Below are 19,039 nucleotides of genomic sequence, written 5' to 3'. Positions count from 1 at the left end.
TTGGCAGGAAGACAAGCCTGCAGAGACGTGGAGGAGTTTTTAGTCTCTTTATCAAAAGTTCCCTTGACCTTGTCTTATTATCTAAGGAAAGATCCCTTAGAGATTATTCAGTCTACTCCTCCCGTTATACAGATGCAAAATTGAGGTCTACAGGGACTAAATGACTACTTAGCATCATACATCCTGTTAGTGGCAAGGCTAGGATTAGAACCCACGTCTCCTGGTTTTTAGCCTGATCATTTTTATTTTTGGTGGCCTAACCTCTGAGACCATAGGAATCTGGCTTTTCTCTTTAAAAAAAAAAAAAAAACCTTTGTCATTAAAGGTAAAAATGCTTCCATTTTGAAGACTAATTTCTACCAATAAGCACACCACCCCTCTCTTTTCTACTTTTTACCCCCCCCCCAGCCCCTTAACTCCCCCCAAGAGTCACATTCCCTAGACAGTATTATGCTTGGTTTTGTTGTTTAGCAGGCAGTTAAAATGAATTGGATTCAGCTGTTTTTGAGGCATGAGGAGTTGGGGAACAAAATGATGAGGGAGACATTGGGAAGGATTTGTTTTATTTTTTTTTGGCATTTATTAGACTGCAAAACAGCTGGAGTGATAAACTCGAAACTTGGCAGCCTTGTGTTTGAGCCAAACCAAAATAGAGGAAAATTGATTCAATATTTTTACGTACAGTTATGAATGTTTATATTTACATCTTTTGCGGACATGCAGTGGAATATTTTCTGTGGGTTTGAAGCTCAGTCTTTTAAGTTCAAACTTTAATTAAAGAACTCGCTTGTTAGGGAACAGACTTAGTTAAAGATGCCCCAATCTTAGCTGCCAGAGCTAATAGAGTCCATTTTACTTTAATTTCTGGCAATTCAGGAATATCAGTGGAAAGGGAATAGAAACTAGGTGAAGAACTCTTCCTTATTAGAATTCCTTCCTACCTCCAGGTCCCTCCCTAAGCCTCCAGGAAATATTATATACCAGTAACCTACATTGTACATGTAATCTTGCTAAAATCCTATCTTTCTAGCTCAGCATCCAGTTTGAGGTACAGCTTTGTTTTATTTTGTTTTCTTTTGAAATGCTCATTGAATTCGAGGCCCAGAGAGGGGGACTGATTTGCCTGAGGCCACATAGAGATCCTCCAGCCTCCTGATTTAGTGCTGTTCCTACTTGACTTCCTCCCGAATGATTTTATTTTTTTCCATGATCTTCCCAGGGTCAAGGGCCCCGATTTCATGTAATTACATATATGTGGTACATTGCATTAAGGGAAATAGTTCTCACCCTCAGAGCAGAGGGAAATTCAAAAGCTTCACTGCCTCGCTCATGTTTCCTGTAGCGTGTTCTTGTTTGTTCATGTCGGTGGTCCACTCCCATGGCTGTCCATGCCCTAGACTGATAACCAGTTTTAATCTTCCTGGATTGTACCTCTCTGGGAGCACCTATCCGTTTTGCTCCTCTTCTAACAATCCTGATTTCATCCCTGCGGCTTCATGCTCCTCAGTCTTATCCTTGTGTCTGAGTTCTGTTTCAGTCTTTGAAATCCGTCCCTGCCCTTTCCCAGTTCTCTTCCTTCACCCTCTCTGTCTTCCTCCCCCTTTCACGTCCCCCTTTCACTCTTTCCTCTCTTAGCATTCCTTGCTCCTACTTTCTCCCTCCTTCCTCCTCCCCTCAAAGCATACATACAAAATTAAATTCAACACGGCTCCCATGACTCTAAATCTCAACTCAGCCAAGGAAGGGGCTGGTGGTGTGTGGTGAGCGGGGAGAGGGGAGAGAATTTCATTTAACTGAAAGATTTGCTTAATTATTTTCCTTTATGTCATCTTTAGGGTCTTTTCCCCCCAGGACAAGGAGCCACGATTGGAGTTGATTTTATGATTAAGACGGTGGAGATTAATGGTGAAAAAGTCAAGGTAAGATGCTCAGTGCTCAATAAGGCTTTCATTGTGATGAGAGGAAGTAGTGTTTTCATAACGCTTATTAATTCCTAATTGAAACCCACATTGAAAATAATATATTCAGCCATGGTGACTTATTTCCGAATAGAGTTCTTCTATTCCATTTGTAGGTGTTGCATTTATTGATGGAAAGACAGAGAGAAGGTCTGAGGCAAGTGGGTCCTGTCTCCTGTCATGTCAGAGGTGATGTGAAAACAAGGAAGAAGTTTCTTTTCAGGAACTCCTGAGTTGGGCCAATAAGCAGTACTACCTCTTGAGAACAGTAGCTCCATGAAAGAGCCTACTGATTCCCACATTCGTTATGGGTCATTTGGTCATATGGATCACTTATTGGAATTATTGTGTCTCCCACTGTATCCCCTATTTGTAACAAGGGAGAGATCCTAAATGGGAGGTCCAGGAAGGATCCTTGAGCGCTCTCTTTCCCTCTGTAGCCTCTGGACAGTTTGGTACCTGTAAGAACCATGGTATATCTGGTAACCGGAGAAGGGAAATAGTGTTTATTGAGCACCTAATATGTCAGTCACACTGCTACGTGCTTTTATATGAGCTGTCATATTTAACTTAGTCCTCACTGTAACCCCTGTGAGGTAAATGGTAAGTTACCTTCCTTTTATAGGTTTCAGAGAGATTGAGCCACTTATCTATCCATGGCTACACAGTTAGGAAGGAGGTAGGCGGGATCTGAACCAGTTTTGGGAGTGGGTGCATCTGCTTCCTCCCTGGGGTCTCCCCTGTCAGGAGAGAAGAGGGGGATGAAGGCACAGCAGGCCTGTCACTTTGAAGCAAGGACAGGAGGAAGGTGATGGGAAGAAATATGGAATAGGACTGAATTACGTGGAAGGAGGGGAGGGAGGCTGATCTTTGGCTCTGTGCTCTACCTGCCTCTCAGAGTTAGTGAAATTCCACTCTCAGGTCGTTCAGAGCTGAGTCCCATGGGAAGAAGCAGTGGCCCTCGGATCAGCAGCACAATGAAAACTGTGGCATCGGATTTCCAGCTAGATCCCAACCTAAGCACCCCAAGTTTAAATCCATGTCTTTTGCATCCTTCTCCTGGATGTACCTGCACTCCTGCCTTCAGATGCCTCGGGAAGGGCAGAGAAACTCCAGCCTGCTCTTGCCACATTTCAGAGATACACCGAGAAGTATGTAGGGTGAGGCTCCCGAGTGGGGGACAGAAGCACTCCCAGGGTCTCTTCCAGCCCTGACTCCTCAGAGTGGTTCCTTCTGCAGAGACATCCACACCAAATACAATAGTGAATGGAGAGCTAGGGGCACTGGAAAACAAAGCAGGGTGTGAAATCCATGTCAATGCCAACCAGAAAGCTCAGAAAAATAGTGCACTGAGGTGGGGAGAAGGAGCTAGGGAGGGGGAGTAAGAAGGAGACAGGAGTGCGTGCATCCAGGAGGCATTGGCAGAAAGAGCCACTTGTAACCGTGATTCCAGCAGGGTGGAGGTGATCGCCACCCCTAGGAGTTGAGTAAAGGTAACTGCTGTTGCAGGCATTTTGCTTCCTGAAGTTGGGTTTCCTAGCCATATATACATACCTGTGTGAGTTCACTCCTTCGACCACAAGTGTTAGTGCCTCTGATACGTCAGGCCCTGGGCATGAATAAGGGTGACTAAGAAATGGTCCCTGCCGTTACAGAACAGGCTTATTTTTCTTTTCTGAATCCCTAGGTTCAGGGATTACATTTATTCCATTTTCTGCAAACCATAACCTCATTGTTAAGCGCTTATTACATTCAGCTAAAATCCATCTTTTCCTAACCTCCGATGCTGCCACGAGACCCCAAGCTCCTCAGGAACCAGGTTTGTGTCTCACTCCTCTCCCCATCCACAGCACAGTTCCTGTTCTCTCACCGCTTTAGGCCTCTGGACCTTCATCTTTAAACAGGAGGAGTTGGTTAATCTCCTAAATTAATGAGTCCTAATTAATTTGCTTGAGTTTCTTTCTAGCCATGTATGTGGAACCAAGATTTAGAATGACCCTCTTTGACCCCATTAATCCAAGGGCCTCACAACATGGAGACATGTGAGGAGCAACATCTTCAATCTTTCCGTAGAAGAGGACAGAGCTGCCCAAGCTTCACCGGGGACACAGTTGTCTCATCGTTGTCCTTGTTCTTTAACATTACTGAACCTCTCTTCTCGGTGATGTTTAAGTCTCTTTTCGCAAGTAGTTTGCGGGCTTTCTCAGAGTCCTGCAGAGTCAGTGGGAAAGAGAAGCTGCTGGTGGTTTGTGGTTTCTAATGATTGACAGTATTAAATTCAATGACAAGTGTTTTTCAAGGCTCACTGTGGTATGAAAACAATAGTCTGTTGTTCTAAGACACATCCTGGCAGAGGGGAACCATGTCCCTAGGTTTAAAGCAGAGCAGAGAAATAGCTTTTGTCCCAGCAAAAGCCGTAACATCTGTATGGTCGCCTTCAGCACACACAGACTTTCATGTACCTCATAAAGAGCAGCTGCGACTTCAGATCAAAGGAGAGCCTTGTGCCACTGTTTGGGGACAGGGACCACCGGTCCCTCATTAGTCTTCTCAGCTAAACTGGTATGAACAGAGGGTGACACCAACTAACTCATCCTCTTTGGATGCAGATGTCTATTAAAATCAGGCTCTGGGGGCAGAGGCAGCATGGTGGTGGGTTGCATCCTCAACTGGGAATAGAAAGCCTGGAGTCCGATCCCCAGCCTTGTGGGTAGCCAGTTAGGAGATGGAGGGGAGGCATAAACTGGCCTACCTCCCTGGGTTGTTGTAAAGATTAAATCAGACCCGCAATAAATATTTGAACATCTACTATCTGCCAGGTAGGCACTTTATTTGGTGTAGGGGATTCTGTGAGTAAAATGGACCACTTCCCCTACATGAAGCTTTCAGTCTAGTGAAAAAGACTGTTATCAAACATATTATTACAAATAAATGATTCAAGTGTGTCAGGTGCCATGAGGCAGAATTACAGGGTGGGTTGCCGAAGAGAAAATGTGGGGATGGGGAACCTGGCCTAATCTGAACGTTCCAGAAGGTTTTCCTTGAGGAAATGATGTTCTCTTAATGGTGTGAATGCATTTTGTGACATGACGTTTATGCAGTTTAGAAGGGAGCATTCTTACTATTGTTGATGTTATTTCTCAGGGCCTTCTGCATTGTTCTGCACTCAGGAGGCTCTGGAGTATGGCTCTCTTTGCAGTCTTCTGCTCTGTGCAGGGAAATCTGGGGAGAAGTGTTTTTTATTTTCTTCTTTATTATTAGAACCATCAGTTATTAGGTCTTAGAACTGGTAGATGACTTCAGAAAATATGAACTTCCAGTAGGCTTGGATATTACTAATGTCTTTTTATAGAGAAACCACTGAAACCCAGAGATCAAGTGACTTGCCCATGGTCTCAGAGCTTAAAAGTGGTGGAGGGAAATTATTTTATCTGCCACGCATTGTTCCTGTTTTCATTAACAAAGATAATATCTTAATAGATTCATTTGAGTTTTGAACTGGAAAAGGTGGCTGAGGTTGGATGTTCTCGTGCTCCAGTTGCTGACTGAAATGGCAGCAATCACAGAATGACAGCTTGCTCTGTCCCGACGTTTGTAATACGTCACTGTGGTTACCAGCACAAGCTCTGGGACCACAATGCCTGGTTAAATTGGCTCTGGGACATTGAGCGACTTAATTAATCTCTCCGTGCCTCAGTTTCCTCGTGTGAGAAATGGATATAGTTATAGTACCTACTTCAATGAGTACATTACATGTAAAATGCTTAGAGCTTGACACATAATTAATGCTCAGTAAGGTTTTTTAAAAAGATTTTATTTATTTATTTATTTATTTATTTATTTATTTATTTATTTATTTATTTATTTATTTATTTATTTATTTGACAGAGAAAGAGAGCATAAGCCGGGGAGGAGGGGAAGGGGAGAGAGGGAGAAGCAGGCTCCCGGCTGAGCAGGGAGCCCGATGTGGGACTCCATCCCAGGACCCTGGGATCATGACCTGAGCTGAAGGCAGTTGCTTAACTGACTGAGTCACCCAGGCGCCTCACAATAAGTTTTTTGTTTTTGTTTTTTTTAAGAATAAAAGAAATGCTTAGGTAATATAATAAAGAAAAAACCCCCCAAAACAAAGCAAGCCCCTCTCCATAATCAGATCTACCGCATTAAAAAAAATTTTTTTTGTTTGTTTTTTAGGGCAGAAAATAACCATGAAATTGAGCGAGGTGTTTCCATTTATAAACTAAAGCAAGGCAATGCTTTCTTTTCTGCTTCTCCAACCTGATCTTTGTCTTACACCTTTACAGCTTCAGATCTGGGACACAGCAGGTCAAGAGAGATTTCGGTCCATTACCCAGAGTTATTACCGAAGCGCCAATGCCTTGATCCTCACCTATGACATAACCTGTGAGGAATCCTTCCGTTGCCTTCCTGAGTGGCTGCGGGAGATAGAACAATATGCCAGCAACAAGGTCATCACTGTGCTAGTGGGTAAGTGAGGACTAATGAGGAAGGAAATTGATTTGTGGCCATCGGAGAATTTATAATCACATAGTGCTTGTGCCTTGGTACCTTCCAGTAACATAGTCTACAGCCATATAATTCATGAAATCGACATTCGGTCCTTCTGAAATTGAAGAGAAAATGAAATAGGTCATATCTCAAGGCGATGGTTTAGAAAAGTAAAGTAGAAAATATTGCTGATTGATTTTTCTGTCAATGAAGGCTCTAGGGAAGAAGGTAGACTGCCATGAAAGTTCTGTGGGCTGCTAAACATTACCCAAAAAATCTAGTTACAAAATCATAGAAACTGCTGGTCTAGAAGTAAAGCCTATCTCTTAAGTTAATAAAGAATTTATTCTTAAAGTAATTGCTTATTGCCTAAAAAAAATGGACTTCTCTTCTTACATTCATGCTGACTTGAGAAATTCTAACTTAAGAAAGAATCCACTAAGGGAAATTCTGCAGTTTGTTTCACCTTGTGGGAGAGTAGAACCCCTGTTTAGTAAGGGGGGAAAGCAGAAAACAACCCATGATTTTCTGTGGTGACAAACATGCCCATTAACAATGGGATTGCAGTGACATGGATTGGATTGTTAAAAACCCCTGTAGTGTGATGAAAAGTGTTAATAACATATGGCTGTTAAAATGTTTTCTTCCTATAAAGGAACATTGCTGTAGAGTCTAGTAAGACTTGAATTTTGGAAATCCAGGTAGAGAATCTCAGAAACATTGTTAAGTCACAAATTATGGTTAACATTAAGCTAAGTAAACACTTATAGTAAGCATTATAGCTAGCACCCATGTGCCAGGAATCATATTAGGAAATTTATGTGTAATGATTCCTAATTTACATATGAGGAAACCATGGCTCAGAGAGGTGAAGTTCTTTGCCCAAGGTTGCACAGCATGTAAGTGTAATGTGCTGCTTTGTAACAAATTGCTGGACTTTTCTTTCAGGCTGCTGGGTTAAGTATCTGCCTCTCTATGAGCTAGTGCTCTATGCCCACTCCTGAAAACCCTCTTGCACACTGGAGAATGTTTGTCATGAAGCACTTGAAAACACCTATCTCAGGAGTTGGGCTTTCTTTCTATTCCACAGAAAGCCCTTGAGAACTTGAGTCAAAGCATTATTCCTTGGGATTCTAAGGAAGTTAAATGGAGATTTGATGGGAGATAATTAGTCCATTCAGTATGAAAGAGGCACTGGCTTTAAAAAAAAATCTTTTTATTATGGAAAATTTCAAACACAAGCAAAAGTAGAAAAAACAGTATCATGAACTCCCATGTACACATCTCTCAGCTTCGATGATTATCAATTCATGGCCAATCTTATTTTATCTGCTCCCCCTCTATGTTGTCTCCCCTTGTCTTCAGATTATTTTGAAGCAAATCCCAGATGTTGTATTAGTTTATCTTTCAATATTTCTGTGTATATCTTCAAAAGAGGATTTTTAAAGAAATAGAACCTAACCACAAATCCATTTTTTTTTTTTTAAGATTTTATTTATTTATTTGACAGAGAGAGAGATAGCGAGAGCAGGAACACAAGCAGGGGGAATGGGAGAGGGAGAAGCAGGCTTCTTGCCGAGCAGGGAGCCCGATGTGGGACTCGATCCCAGGACCCTGGGATCATGACCTGAGCCGAAGGCAGATGCTTAACGACTGAGCCACCCAGGCGCCCCACAAATCCATTTTCACACCTAAAAATTATTAAGTTCTTTAATAGCATCAAAAATTTAGACAGTGTTCAGAGTTCCTTGATTGACTCAGACATTTCTTAAAAATTTGTTCAAATCAAAAATCCAAATAAGGCTCATATATTCTCATTGGATTTTGTGTCTTTTAATTCTCCTTTTGCCTGTAGGTTATCCCTCCATTTTTTCTCCCTTGAATTTATTTGTTAAAGCATATGTTTATCCTTCAGAGTTTTCAAGTCTGAATTTTGTTATTTTGTCACCGTAGTATACGTTGACATATTCCTCCATCACCTGTATTCCTTGCAGATTTGCAGGTAAATTTAGAGGCCTGGTCAGATTCAGTTTTTTTGTTTTTCCTTTTAGCAAATATACTTCCTAGTTGATATTCTGAGGTACAGTTCTCATAGGACAGCAAGAAAAATGCTTGATTCCCTTTTTTTAAATTTCTCACTTTTTAAAATGAGTTCTTTCCCTAGTATCTTCCAAAAGTAACTACTAAAATTTGTTTATATTTTGAATATTATTATAAGTTTAAATATATTCAGTATATTCTAGGCCCTTGCAACTGTTATCATTGATGGTCCAATTGTTCCAACTCTGAGAGTGGAGCTGCTTCAAATGGTCTCCTAGTCCTTTAGATATGACCTTTTGACAATGACCATCGCTTGCTTTCTGGTATAAGCGTTCCAGGCACAACTTGTGCGTTTCCTGCCCACACCAGGAATTAGCCATTTCTTCGAGAAGCATTGCTTATTATTAATGTGAAGTTATATTTAGAGGCCACACCTAAGGTGATAAGAATCTTCCTTATTAGTGGGTGGTCATTGCTTTTAGGCTTTTCAGTGGACAGAACTAGTGTGTGTGTGTGTGTGTGTGTGTGTGGTGAATTGTGTAGTGCCCACAGGGAGTTATATATTAGGCTCCACCAAACACTTTGACTGACAAGACTACTCGATAGGCCACACTTGGCATGACGTTCACTTAGATGAATACAGGACAGAAAATATGGCTTCATAGCAGGTCAGCATCAGACATTCCTCTTCAGGGGAAGTAATCCTCGATAGCAGTCCACATAGTGGTCCAGGACCTTCCAGGCCAGTTCCAGTATAAGGAAAAAGGCTCATGTCAGGCACCTGATGGACCTGCTGTGACCTAGAAGCCTTAGCAGGGACCAGGCTTTCTTATAACATCTCCATGGACCTAACTTTCAGGGTCTCTTCAAGTGAAGAGTCCCCCCACTCAGGGATGCCCAAAGTTGTGGCTTTCCACTAGAAACTTAGAATTCATACATAGAATTCCCAGGCCAGATGGAATTTATCAGTCAGGGGTCACTTTTACCATAAGCTGTGTTGCCAGATAATGCAGTTGATGTATCACTTTTGTCAGGTTTCCAGAACAGAGGTAGAAAAAATTTTAAAGATAAAATCCACCATGAATTGTTCACACTGATACTTCCATTTATCATTCAGGACTGTAAAAATTTTACTTTACCTCATTAATCTTTCTCTATTTCCTTTTTCTCATGCCCCAAATCTCAGACCCAGTGATACTAGTACAATTACTCATTTGCTTTATGCCCTAAAACCCACAGAGCAGCCTTAGAATAACAGTTCTCACACTGCCCCTGACAGGATGATTACTGTAACAGTTCAAGATATTTTCTTTCAGGTCTTTTTGTCCTTAGAGTATATACCACTGAGGACGCATGGTTAAAATCCTAGATCTTGAACTCACTTGGAATTGTTCCTCTCTGTGTGGTTATGCCATTTCATGATAAACAGGTTTATTTGTTTCATTTTGCTTTTCCATTGGTAGGGGTTGCTTTTTAAATTTAATTTTGTATTAATCATATAGATGTAACTGTATAATTATGTGAAACATTTCTAAGATTCTGAAGTCAAATCTATTAGGACAAGGTATATTTAGAGAGGTTGAGTTTCTGTCCCTCCCTATCTCCTCAACCTTGTTCCTTTCATGGGTAACCATTATTTTTAAAATTAAAATGTTGGCTTATTATCACATCAAGAAAATAAAGTTTGTGAATGTGCATGTGTGTATTTTTTAATCCCTTTTTCTTAGACAGTTGTATGTTCTATATCTTTTATCTGTTTTGCTTTATTTGCTTAACAGTATATCCTCGTGTCTCATTCCATGACAGTATATGGAGCCATTCCTCATTGCTTTTTACCGAGGCAAATCACTGTATTGCGCAGATGTACCATACTTCATTCAAGCCAGTGCCCAACTGATGGGCATTTGGGTTGTGTCCAGTTCTTTGCCATTACAAATGGCATTGATATCTTAAACATTCCAGTAATCACAGCCACATTTGCTTTGCTTTACTTGCCCATGTGTCTGATTTGACTTCAGATATGAAATTGAATTTTGATGCTTCCGAGCCTGTACAAAGTCCAATGATGTTTCCTTCTTTGATTTATCCCTGTTCTAGGCAACAAGATTGATCTGGCTGAAAGGAGAGAGGTCTCCCAGCAGAGAGCTGAAGAATTCTCAGAAGCTCAGGACATGTATTACCTGGAGACCTCAGCCAAGGAATCAGATAACGTGGAGAAACTATTCCTTGACTTAGCGTGCCGCCTCATCAGTGAAGCCAGACAGAACACACTTGTGAACAATGTATCCTCGCCCTTACCCGGAGAAGGGAAAAGCATTAGCTATTTGACTTGTTGTAATTTCAACTAAAGGCTGAGGCAAGGAGAAGCGAGAGGAATCAGCAGCTGCCCCGATGGGCCCCCAAATTGCTGGGGGAGGTCTGGTGATGACTATGGCTCCCGCTCTCAGACCTTCTGACTCCTGTGGGATCCGGGCTTACAAAGCATGGCAGCCCAGAGGTTTTGTCCACAGGCCAGCATTAGCAGAACATATAATGGTTTCACCCTTTTGCAGTCAGGAGTTGGAGCAAGGAGAAAATTGCACTAGGCGCTCCATGATCTGCAGAGCATGTTGCTTTTGTTCTTTTAAAAAAAAAAAAAAAAAAAAGCAAGTAAAAGCGCATTCCTGAACAGTCCAGGGGAAAATGTACCGTAGGGAGATCCCTCCTGCACGTCAGTGGGTGCATGTGGGGGTTGTGCTTTAGGGCTTCTGGGGCCCTGGCTTTCTTGTCTACCAGATAAACCCAAACTGGGAAGGCCAAGTACTGCCTCTGGGGTGTGTGTCGATGACTCTATGGAGACGTTGAAAAGTGTTATTTCTCTTGTCCACAGGCACTTTCAAGAACTTTGCGATGTAAAAATGAAATGAAACCTTTTCCCATGACCAACAGTAACCATCATTGGTTTAATAATATATATAAGCTCCATGACTCCTTTTGGTGCTAATGAGTCCACTCTTTCACAGACCAAACATTTTAGTACATTGATGTCCTTAAATGTATTACATTGAAATAAAAAAAAAAAATAAGGCAAGTCCATGAATCAACACTCTTTCTCAAAGTCTCATTACTACCTTTTCTAGGGTGGATTTGTTGGAAAATAAAATACTTTTCCTTTCATGTTCTTTCCCCTCTAAATCTCTACCATTTTCTTCTTCTATTCTCTCATCTGTCCAGCCCTTTAGGTAAATGAAAACATTAGAAAAAATGAAAAAAAAAAAATGGCTGGTGATATTCTAATATAAAAGACTAGCTCTAAGACATCACGAGTAGTATGAGAAAACAGACCTGATCTGACCAAAATACTGTGGATGAATGGACTGCGATGCAGAGTTCTAAGCAGAGCACAGTCCTCAATAGCAGGTGACATCTTTTACTTCCTGGTACTATCCATCTTGGACAGGCCAAGGCTTAGAATTTTGTACATGTTTTTGGTATCACAAGTGACAATAGCAACAGATGAAAAGTCTCATGAACCATTTTTGTATCTTTAGTAACCTTAGAAAAATTCTGCTTGTGGAAGCAGGTGGAGCTGGCATTTGTCAACTCATTCATGTAGTGATGTTACTCTCAGACTCACGACCATACATTCTTTCCTATTTCCTTTTCTTTTCCTTTCTCTCCTGTCTCCCCATTCTTTCCTCTCTTTTCCTCCCTCTCTTTATATGCATGTGTTACTGCAAATCTCCAATTCAAATGGAGGTGTATATGCCTTTACTTAGCCAATTTTAAAACAAGACTCGAAATGGAAGATGTGCTGCTGGATACGTGTTACTAATTTCTTTAGTGCCATACTTTGATGCCTTCCAATCTGTTCACTGATATAAATGCAAATTGGGGAAATAATTAAACCTGTATGCTGTTGATGTTGTCGGATGTTTCTGTAGCTTGCCGCTTGGCATCACTGAGGGATGCATAATGGAATAAGGGCAGGATATGCAGTTCTGTTGTTGTAGATGGTGGCAGTCTCGGTCCTGATATGTTGATGTTTGAAAGCTGTTTAATTTTAAAGAAATGAGGCGCATAGAGACACGACATCGATAAAGCATTTCCAGTGTTCCTCTAGCAGATTTCAGAGTGACTCATCTCTTGTATACAGATTATACATATTGTATAAGGGATTGATACTTTTGGTTGGCTTCACTGTGTTTGTTCTGATCCTATGGGTGAGAGAAAGAGATCGTAGTAGTTTGAATTGCTTTTATTTTGAATCTGTTTCTGTAGGAAAGAAAAATCATTTTAATAAATGCCAACCAAAATCATTTATAATAATTGTTGCTTTTCCCTCCCTGTTTCTCCACTAAGCCAGCAACTATAAAAGTTTTCAGAAAACAAGTTGATCAAGGTGGGAAGAAGAACTTCTCTGTTTAAACTGTGAGGAAATGTCCATAGGTTTAGATTTATTGTCTTTCATTTAGGGCAAAAATCCAATATCCCATATCATGGCCTAACTTTGTCTCCACAGCAGCAAGCATGTAGAAACTAAAGCTGCTTTGTGAACGTAGACTGTCAGGTTGGACAAATTTAGTCGTAGAACAACAGCTTCTAGAATCGCTCTTGCATTCCGAAATTCTTATTCCCTAGAGCCCTAGGGAATAGGCCATACTCATAGGGGATTAGAAAGTTCTGCTCTTGGTCCCTTCCTTCACTGTTACTCCTCGCAGCCTTTCCGTAAGGTACAATCACCCATCTGTGGCCCGTCAGCAGAGATACATGGGAATTTAGAGCTTTTCTCCCCGCCTTAGTTGTATGAATTCCACGTTAGGCCTTATGGACACTTATTTACTGATACATCTCTAGTTTTAGAACAATCCCTGACCATATTGTAGGTGCTCCATAAATATTAGTTGAATAAATGACTTAGTTCTGAGTGGAGCTTTGCTGATCACATGGAAATTTCTCAAATAGAACTTGAGAAAGGATACTAATTAAATGTGGTCATCTTAACCTAGACCAGGAACTAAACTCACTGGTTTGCTTACTGGTGGTTATTGCCATGGCAACATTTGCTAAGATGAGCCTTCTTAAATAAAAATGAATTTTTATTTCATGGTGGATGAAAAAGAGTTGCTTTCTCATAATTCAGTTTGGCTTGATCTGCCTCACACTGAGTCCGTGTCTGCTTCCATTTTTTTCTTCTTTTAATGAATTTACTAAATATATGGCAAAACTTCTCCATTTCCAATGAAAATGCATATTTATGTCATAGAGTCAGGTTTGGGAGAATCTGTGAAATCATATAGCTCGCTGACATTAATGGTATGTTATTATGGCTTTGTGTAGACTGTATCCTCATAGGATTTTGTGCTTTTTCCTTTACCTATACAAGGCTTTTTGTTTATATGCTTTTGTTATTTCTATTGTATTTATATTTAATTTTGATTATGCAGGGCCAATTGTCCTTTCTGCAGATTAGATTAGGCCATTAGCATTCCTGGCCTTTCTTTTTCCCTATCTTCTCTACTCATTTCATGTTACCATCTCTTCCTGAGTAAAGTGGCAAGAGTGTAACTAGAAATGAAAGTCAAATGGATTGATTTGGCAATGTGTCAATTTCTGAAAGAAGGGTAAAAACCACTGGCCAATATATTTGGATTAGGATTATTTGTTTTAAGCAATTTAGATTTGTTGGAGAGAGGAGGCAGAATTTAACAGAGGACTGGATTCTATACATGAATGATACCTTTGGAGGACACTGGTGATTTCCAGTGTTAGGTCAATGATTTGCCTCATTTATCTTCTCGGCTATTCCATAATTATTCCAGATTCAGCATCAAATTTCAGTTAATGAATCATTTTGAATAGATACCAGTTGCAAGTGATTTTGAATTGCTCTTCTGACTAAAGTGAAAACATCTTTTTTTCTAAACCAAGCCACATAAGTAAGATATCATCTTATAACCAGAAAAAAACTTTCATTTTCTTACCCACATATCAAACCAATGGCTCTAAAGATAGACATTTTCTATTTCTTAAGCCTCCAGAACTTTACATTTCATAGCCATCCGTACTTTAGGGAATACTGCCCCATTAGCTTCTGGAAGAGCTTTTAGGGTTTGCCCTTTGTTTTCTCTAGATTTTTTTTTTTTTTAACTGCAACTGGTTACTTACTTTCCTCAACCATGGTCCTGACAGATGCATTTTAAAGCAACTATAATACTTTTGAGACTTAACTAGAAATTCAAAACCAGTGAAAAGATGTGTATCTCATTGTTCAGACGAACAGTACTCCACACAAGCAATCTGGTTGAGCACTAATTTTGGGATAAGAGGGGGATGTGCTCTTTTCTTTCTTCTTTTCGAATTTCATTTCTGTTCCATGAGTGTATTTGTGTTTAAAAGGAAAGCTGCCTTCCCTTACATTCATCACACTAGGTAGAAAGCATACTGAATTAAGAAATTATCATCCCTTCAAACAGCTAATTGATATAGTAACCTTGGAACAAGAGAGATGACACTTCATCTTCTTTCCTAAGTCATCTTTGGGAGCTATCCTTTGAAATTAAAAACAAATTGAAGCATAACAAAGATGGTGAAGGAATTTAAAATTTATGACCTTTGAAGAATATTTGAAGGATTTGGAGAGATTTAGCCTGGGAAAGAGAGAGGAATACAATTAGTGAATTAGTGCAAGACTCTGGTTCAGAGGGGGTGGAATGAGGTCCACAGAATGAAGGCTATAGGGCCACAGATTTGGGCTCTGTGTCAGGGAGAACTTTCTCAAAAAGGTGGCTCACCATGGAAGGAGCTGCCTTAGGTAATAGTAACCATCAAGCAGACGCTATATGATGTGGAAAGGATCTCAGCATTGGTTGGAGGTTCGATTAGATGACCTATTAACTTATGTTGTAGCACTTTGCCTCTCACATGTTCAGTTAAATATCTGTTGACCTACAGCTAATGTAGGTTTTTGTTGTTGTTGTTGTTTTTAAGGGTGTTGCTGTTTTGCCAATCCTCCTGGAAGGAGGTTGGTTACATGTTGTTTGGCTAAGAGACTGGCTTGTCATTGTGGCCTAGGCTGGAATTGCTTTGTCAGTCCATTCACTGATGTCCAGTTCAAATCACAAACTGGCTCTTGAGTTAAAAAGAAGAAAAGGTATTATTTTAATAGAAGTTACGTAAAATCATGGAAATTACGTTTTTGTTACTTGCCAAACATGCTCAGTTTAGTGAATAACTGGTATCCAGGATTTCAGACCAGGCCTTTTTAGCAGAACAGAATCTTCAGTTAAAGATCCCATAAATGGACCAACATGAAGTTTTGCAGCTTCCATTAGAGATGGACTGGGGCGTTAATGGCATAAAGCAGACCCTAAGATCTATTTTGGCAGAATCTCAAATGACATTTCGTTAGTTGGTTTGATTCTCTTGAAAAAACATGTTCTGCAAATTATTTTAATAGAACCAAAGCCAAATTTCTTCATGTAGAAAAAGTAACAAAACATGGGTTTTCAGAAATCAGAGATAACTATAAGCAACATTTACTAATAAAGCCCATGACCACATGATTCCACCTACAAAATAACTTACATCCCTGTTAAGCTGATAGATGGCTTTTCATTAGTCTTTATAAGAAGTCATTGGTCTTGCATCAGTATGGTGAGAAACACTTGAGTTTGGGTAAGACTTTCTTTGACTCCTTGAATTAGAGCAGAATTTTTGGAGATGTTGTGTCCTAGTTCCTAATAGAATACTTGATTGGTTATAACTTTAACACTTCAAGGAGTGATGTAGGGAGGTGTGTGAAGGGGGAACACCAGGTTAGATATGAGGAGTCCTAGTACTCCTAGTACATGAATTAGCTGTATCTTTATGCAAAACACAATCTCTTGAGCATCAGTTTCCCCATCTATGAGCTAGACTCATTATACCTGTCAGAATTATTGTGAAAATTAGGTAAGATAAATTGAAAGGACAGTGCTCAGTAAACAGTAGGCAGTCAAATATTAGTTCTTGTCTCCTTAATTAAGGGCAGACTTTGGATGGTCTGATACAAGTAAAGATCCTTAGGACAAAACAAAGAACCCCTCTCAACTTCAAAGAAAAGAGCACCATTTCTGAAAGGGCCTTAAAAGGAAGTCGCTTATTTGATCCATCTTTCTGCCTTTGGCCATTACCTTCACCCAAGAGTCTCTTTATTTCTTTACATATTTCAGGAAAGGTATTCTTGCACTCTTTCCCAATGGGCAATTCCAGGTTGCAAACTCCTCATTATCAGGAAACTTAACTGTATTACTGAAATACCTCACAGTGCAATTTGAACCTCTTTCTTCTTGAGCCCATTCTCCATGGGAAGAAAAATGGGCTGATCCTATCTTCTTTTTAAGGGACCATGTTTGCCATTTATTGTTGCCCTTTGCCTCATTTTTCTCCTTTAACGACAGTCAGAAAAAGCTCATTAAGGTGATAATCATTATTCTCTTGGAGAATGTCAAACTAGGTATTTATAAATTCTTAGTTTCTTATGAGTATCTGATTTAGATCACAATCTTACTGTTGATTAATTCTTCAATTATCCATGTATTTTTCTTCCTTATATACTTGATAACAAAGTGTGCTTCTGAAGAATTATTCTGGTTGTGTGGTTGTTTTCTCCTCTTGGTAAAAATAGAGTCATGAATCCTAGTTTTGTCATCTGCTTTTAGAATTTCATTTTGTAGATGACGTATATTTGATGGACGTAATTACCAACATCCAAATTTAGCAGGGTTTCTTTCCCTTTCTACATGTGCACTGTATTCTGAAAGAAAAATTGGAGTACCAAATGCCTAATAAAGCAAAAACTCATGTACAGAATAACACAAGAATCTGGTCTGTTAGGATAATTTATCATTAGTTGAATGGTCCACAGCTTTGTTTAAGGTTATACAGTTATGCCTGGGTTAAATAACAATAGCAAAACTTGATAAGCCCTCTGAAAAACAGCTGCTAAACATATAGCTTTCTGGAATGTAATCATTAGAAATATTCTCTTATCCTATACAATTGCAGAATGCTAGTGGAACTTTCTTGTAGGCTATTTGACAATGAATGTCAATTGATTTAAGAAAAATTTTTAATCCTCTTATCCCTTTAAGGCATGTTGGGGCTTTCATGTCCCTTTGTGGAAAATTTCAAATGACTGGAATGCTGGCTTCTAATTTCTGCTCACTGAAGTGTCCTCTAGACATACCAGATGGTTGGAGCTCCTTTGATGATATGTAAGGGAGCTACATAAATGTATTTATGTAAATACACTTACATAAATGTAAGTGTGTGAGTAAAGTTGCTGTTTTCAGCAACACACATGCACATTCTTCCAAAAAACTCGGCTTTTAAAATTTCAAATAATAAAGGATTAAGAAGAGATTTTTGATCATCTAAAGGGAAGAAGTTGTGCCGCACATATATTGTTACTATACTTTAGTGCATGACTTTTAGTGTAGGGATGAAATAAAATGCAAAATATATCATTCTGGAGGTCTTCTCAGCAGCTAGTTAAAATATTTAGAGAAGCTGTTTTATGAAGACTTAGAGAACCCCTGATTTCCCCCCTTTCCTTATCTCTTTCCTTTAAAACATGGACCTTTAACATACACATAGTTTTAACAAACATGTTAATCATCAAATCTTATGAACTCCGTTATTAATATTTGGCTGGTTTTAAGCCTGGGCTCTCAGTAATATCTGAATACACCAGTGTATAAAATCTATCTGATTCAACACAGGCATAATACTTGGTTTTAAATGTTAATATGCAGCACACTGTATTGTCCTATGTGTTCATGTATTTTGTTTGTTTAATAAAAAGCCTGTTAGAAATATAAGCCCATAATGACCTGAGAGCACTTAGCTGAAAACACTCTATAGAAAGGCAATTGTATGAAAACTTCAATCAGCATTAAAAAGGGGGTATCAGGAACAGGAATGTGAAAAATTCTTTAATGAAGTTGCATCCCTCTTTTTAGAATTAAGATATAATTCACACACAATTCACCCCTTTAAAGTGTTCAGTTTGGTGTTTTTAGTATTTTCACAAAGTTGTACAACACTCACCACTATCTAACTCTAGAACATTTTCAGTATCCCCAAAAGAAACTCTGTACTCATTAGCAATTACTTCTCCACCCTCTCCCCCAGCATCTGGTAACCACTAACCTACTTTCTGTTTCTGTGGATTTGCCTATCTTAGACATTTCATACAATATGTGGTTTTCTGTGTCTGACTTCTTTCACTTGGCATAATGTTTTCAAGTTTCACGTTGTACCATGAATCAATATTCTTTTTATGGCTAAATAATATTCCATTGTGTGTATATTCCAGAATTTACTTGTCCATTTATCAGTTGATAAACATTTGGGTTGTTTCCATTTGGGGGTTGTTATAAATAATGCTGCTATGGACATTTGTGTACAAGTTTCCTGTGTGGGTATATATTTTCACATCTCTCTTAAAAGCGATTAGTCTAACAAATCATTTGTGTTCACTTAAGCAGAACCTCTTAAAACCCCACTTG

General features: G+C 39.5%; 1 protein-coding gene across 4 annotated transcripts in view; it reads left to right on the top strand.

Moving 5' to 3' along the window:
- Positions 1 to 18,414, top strand: part of RAB30 (RAB30, member RAS oncogene family) — an 82,274-nt gene extending 63,860 nt beyond the window's left edge. For all 4 annotated transcript variants that reach the window (XM_034995399.1, XM_034995400.1, XM_034995401.1 and 1 more), the window contains exons 3-5: positions 1,836 to 1,919; positions 6,263 to 6,446; positions 10,605 to 18,414. In XM_034995399.1, the coding sequence (XP_034851290.1) occupies positions 1,836 to 1,919; positions 6,263 to 6,446; positions 10,605 to 10,855 (519 nt within the window). In that variant the 3' untranslated portion in view covers positions 10,856 to 18,414. The remainder of the gene's footprint in view (positions 1 to 1,835; positions 1,920 to 6,262; positions 6,447 to 10,604) is intronic.
- Positions 18,415 to 19,039: the final 625 nt, after the last annotated feature.

This window comes from Mirounga leonina, unplaced genomic scaffold (genome assembly GCF_011800145.1).
Source record: "Mirounga leonina isolate KUSES-001 unplaced genomic scaffold, KU_Mleo_1.0 Mir_92, whole genome shotgun sequence".
Lineage (NCBI taxonomy): Eukaryota > Metazoa > Chordata > Mammalia > Carnivora > Phocidae > Mirounga > Mirounga leonina.
The sequence above is the reverse complement of the archived record's forward strand: the minus strand, read 5'-3'. Positions and strand labels throughout refer to the sequence as shown.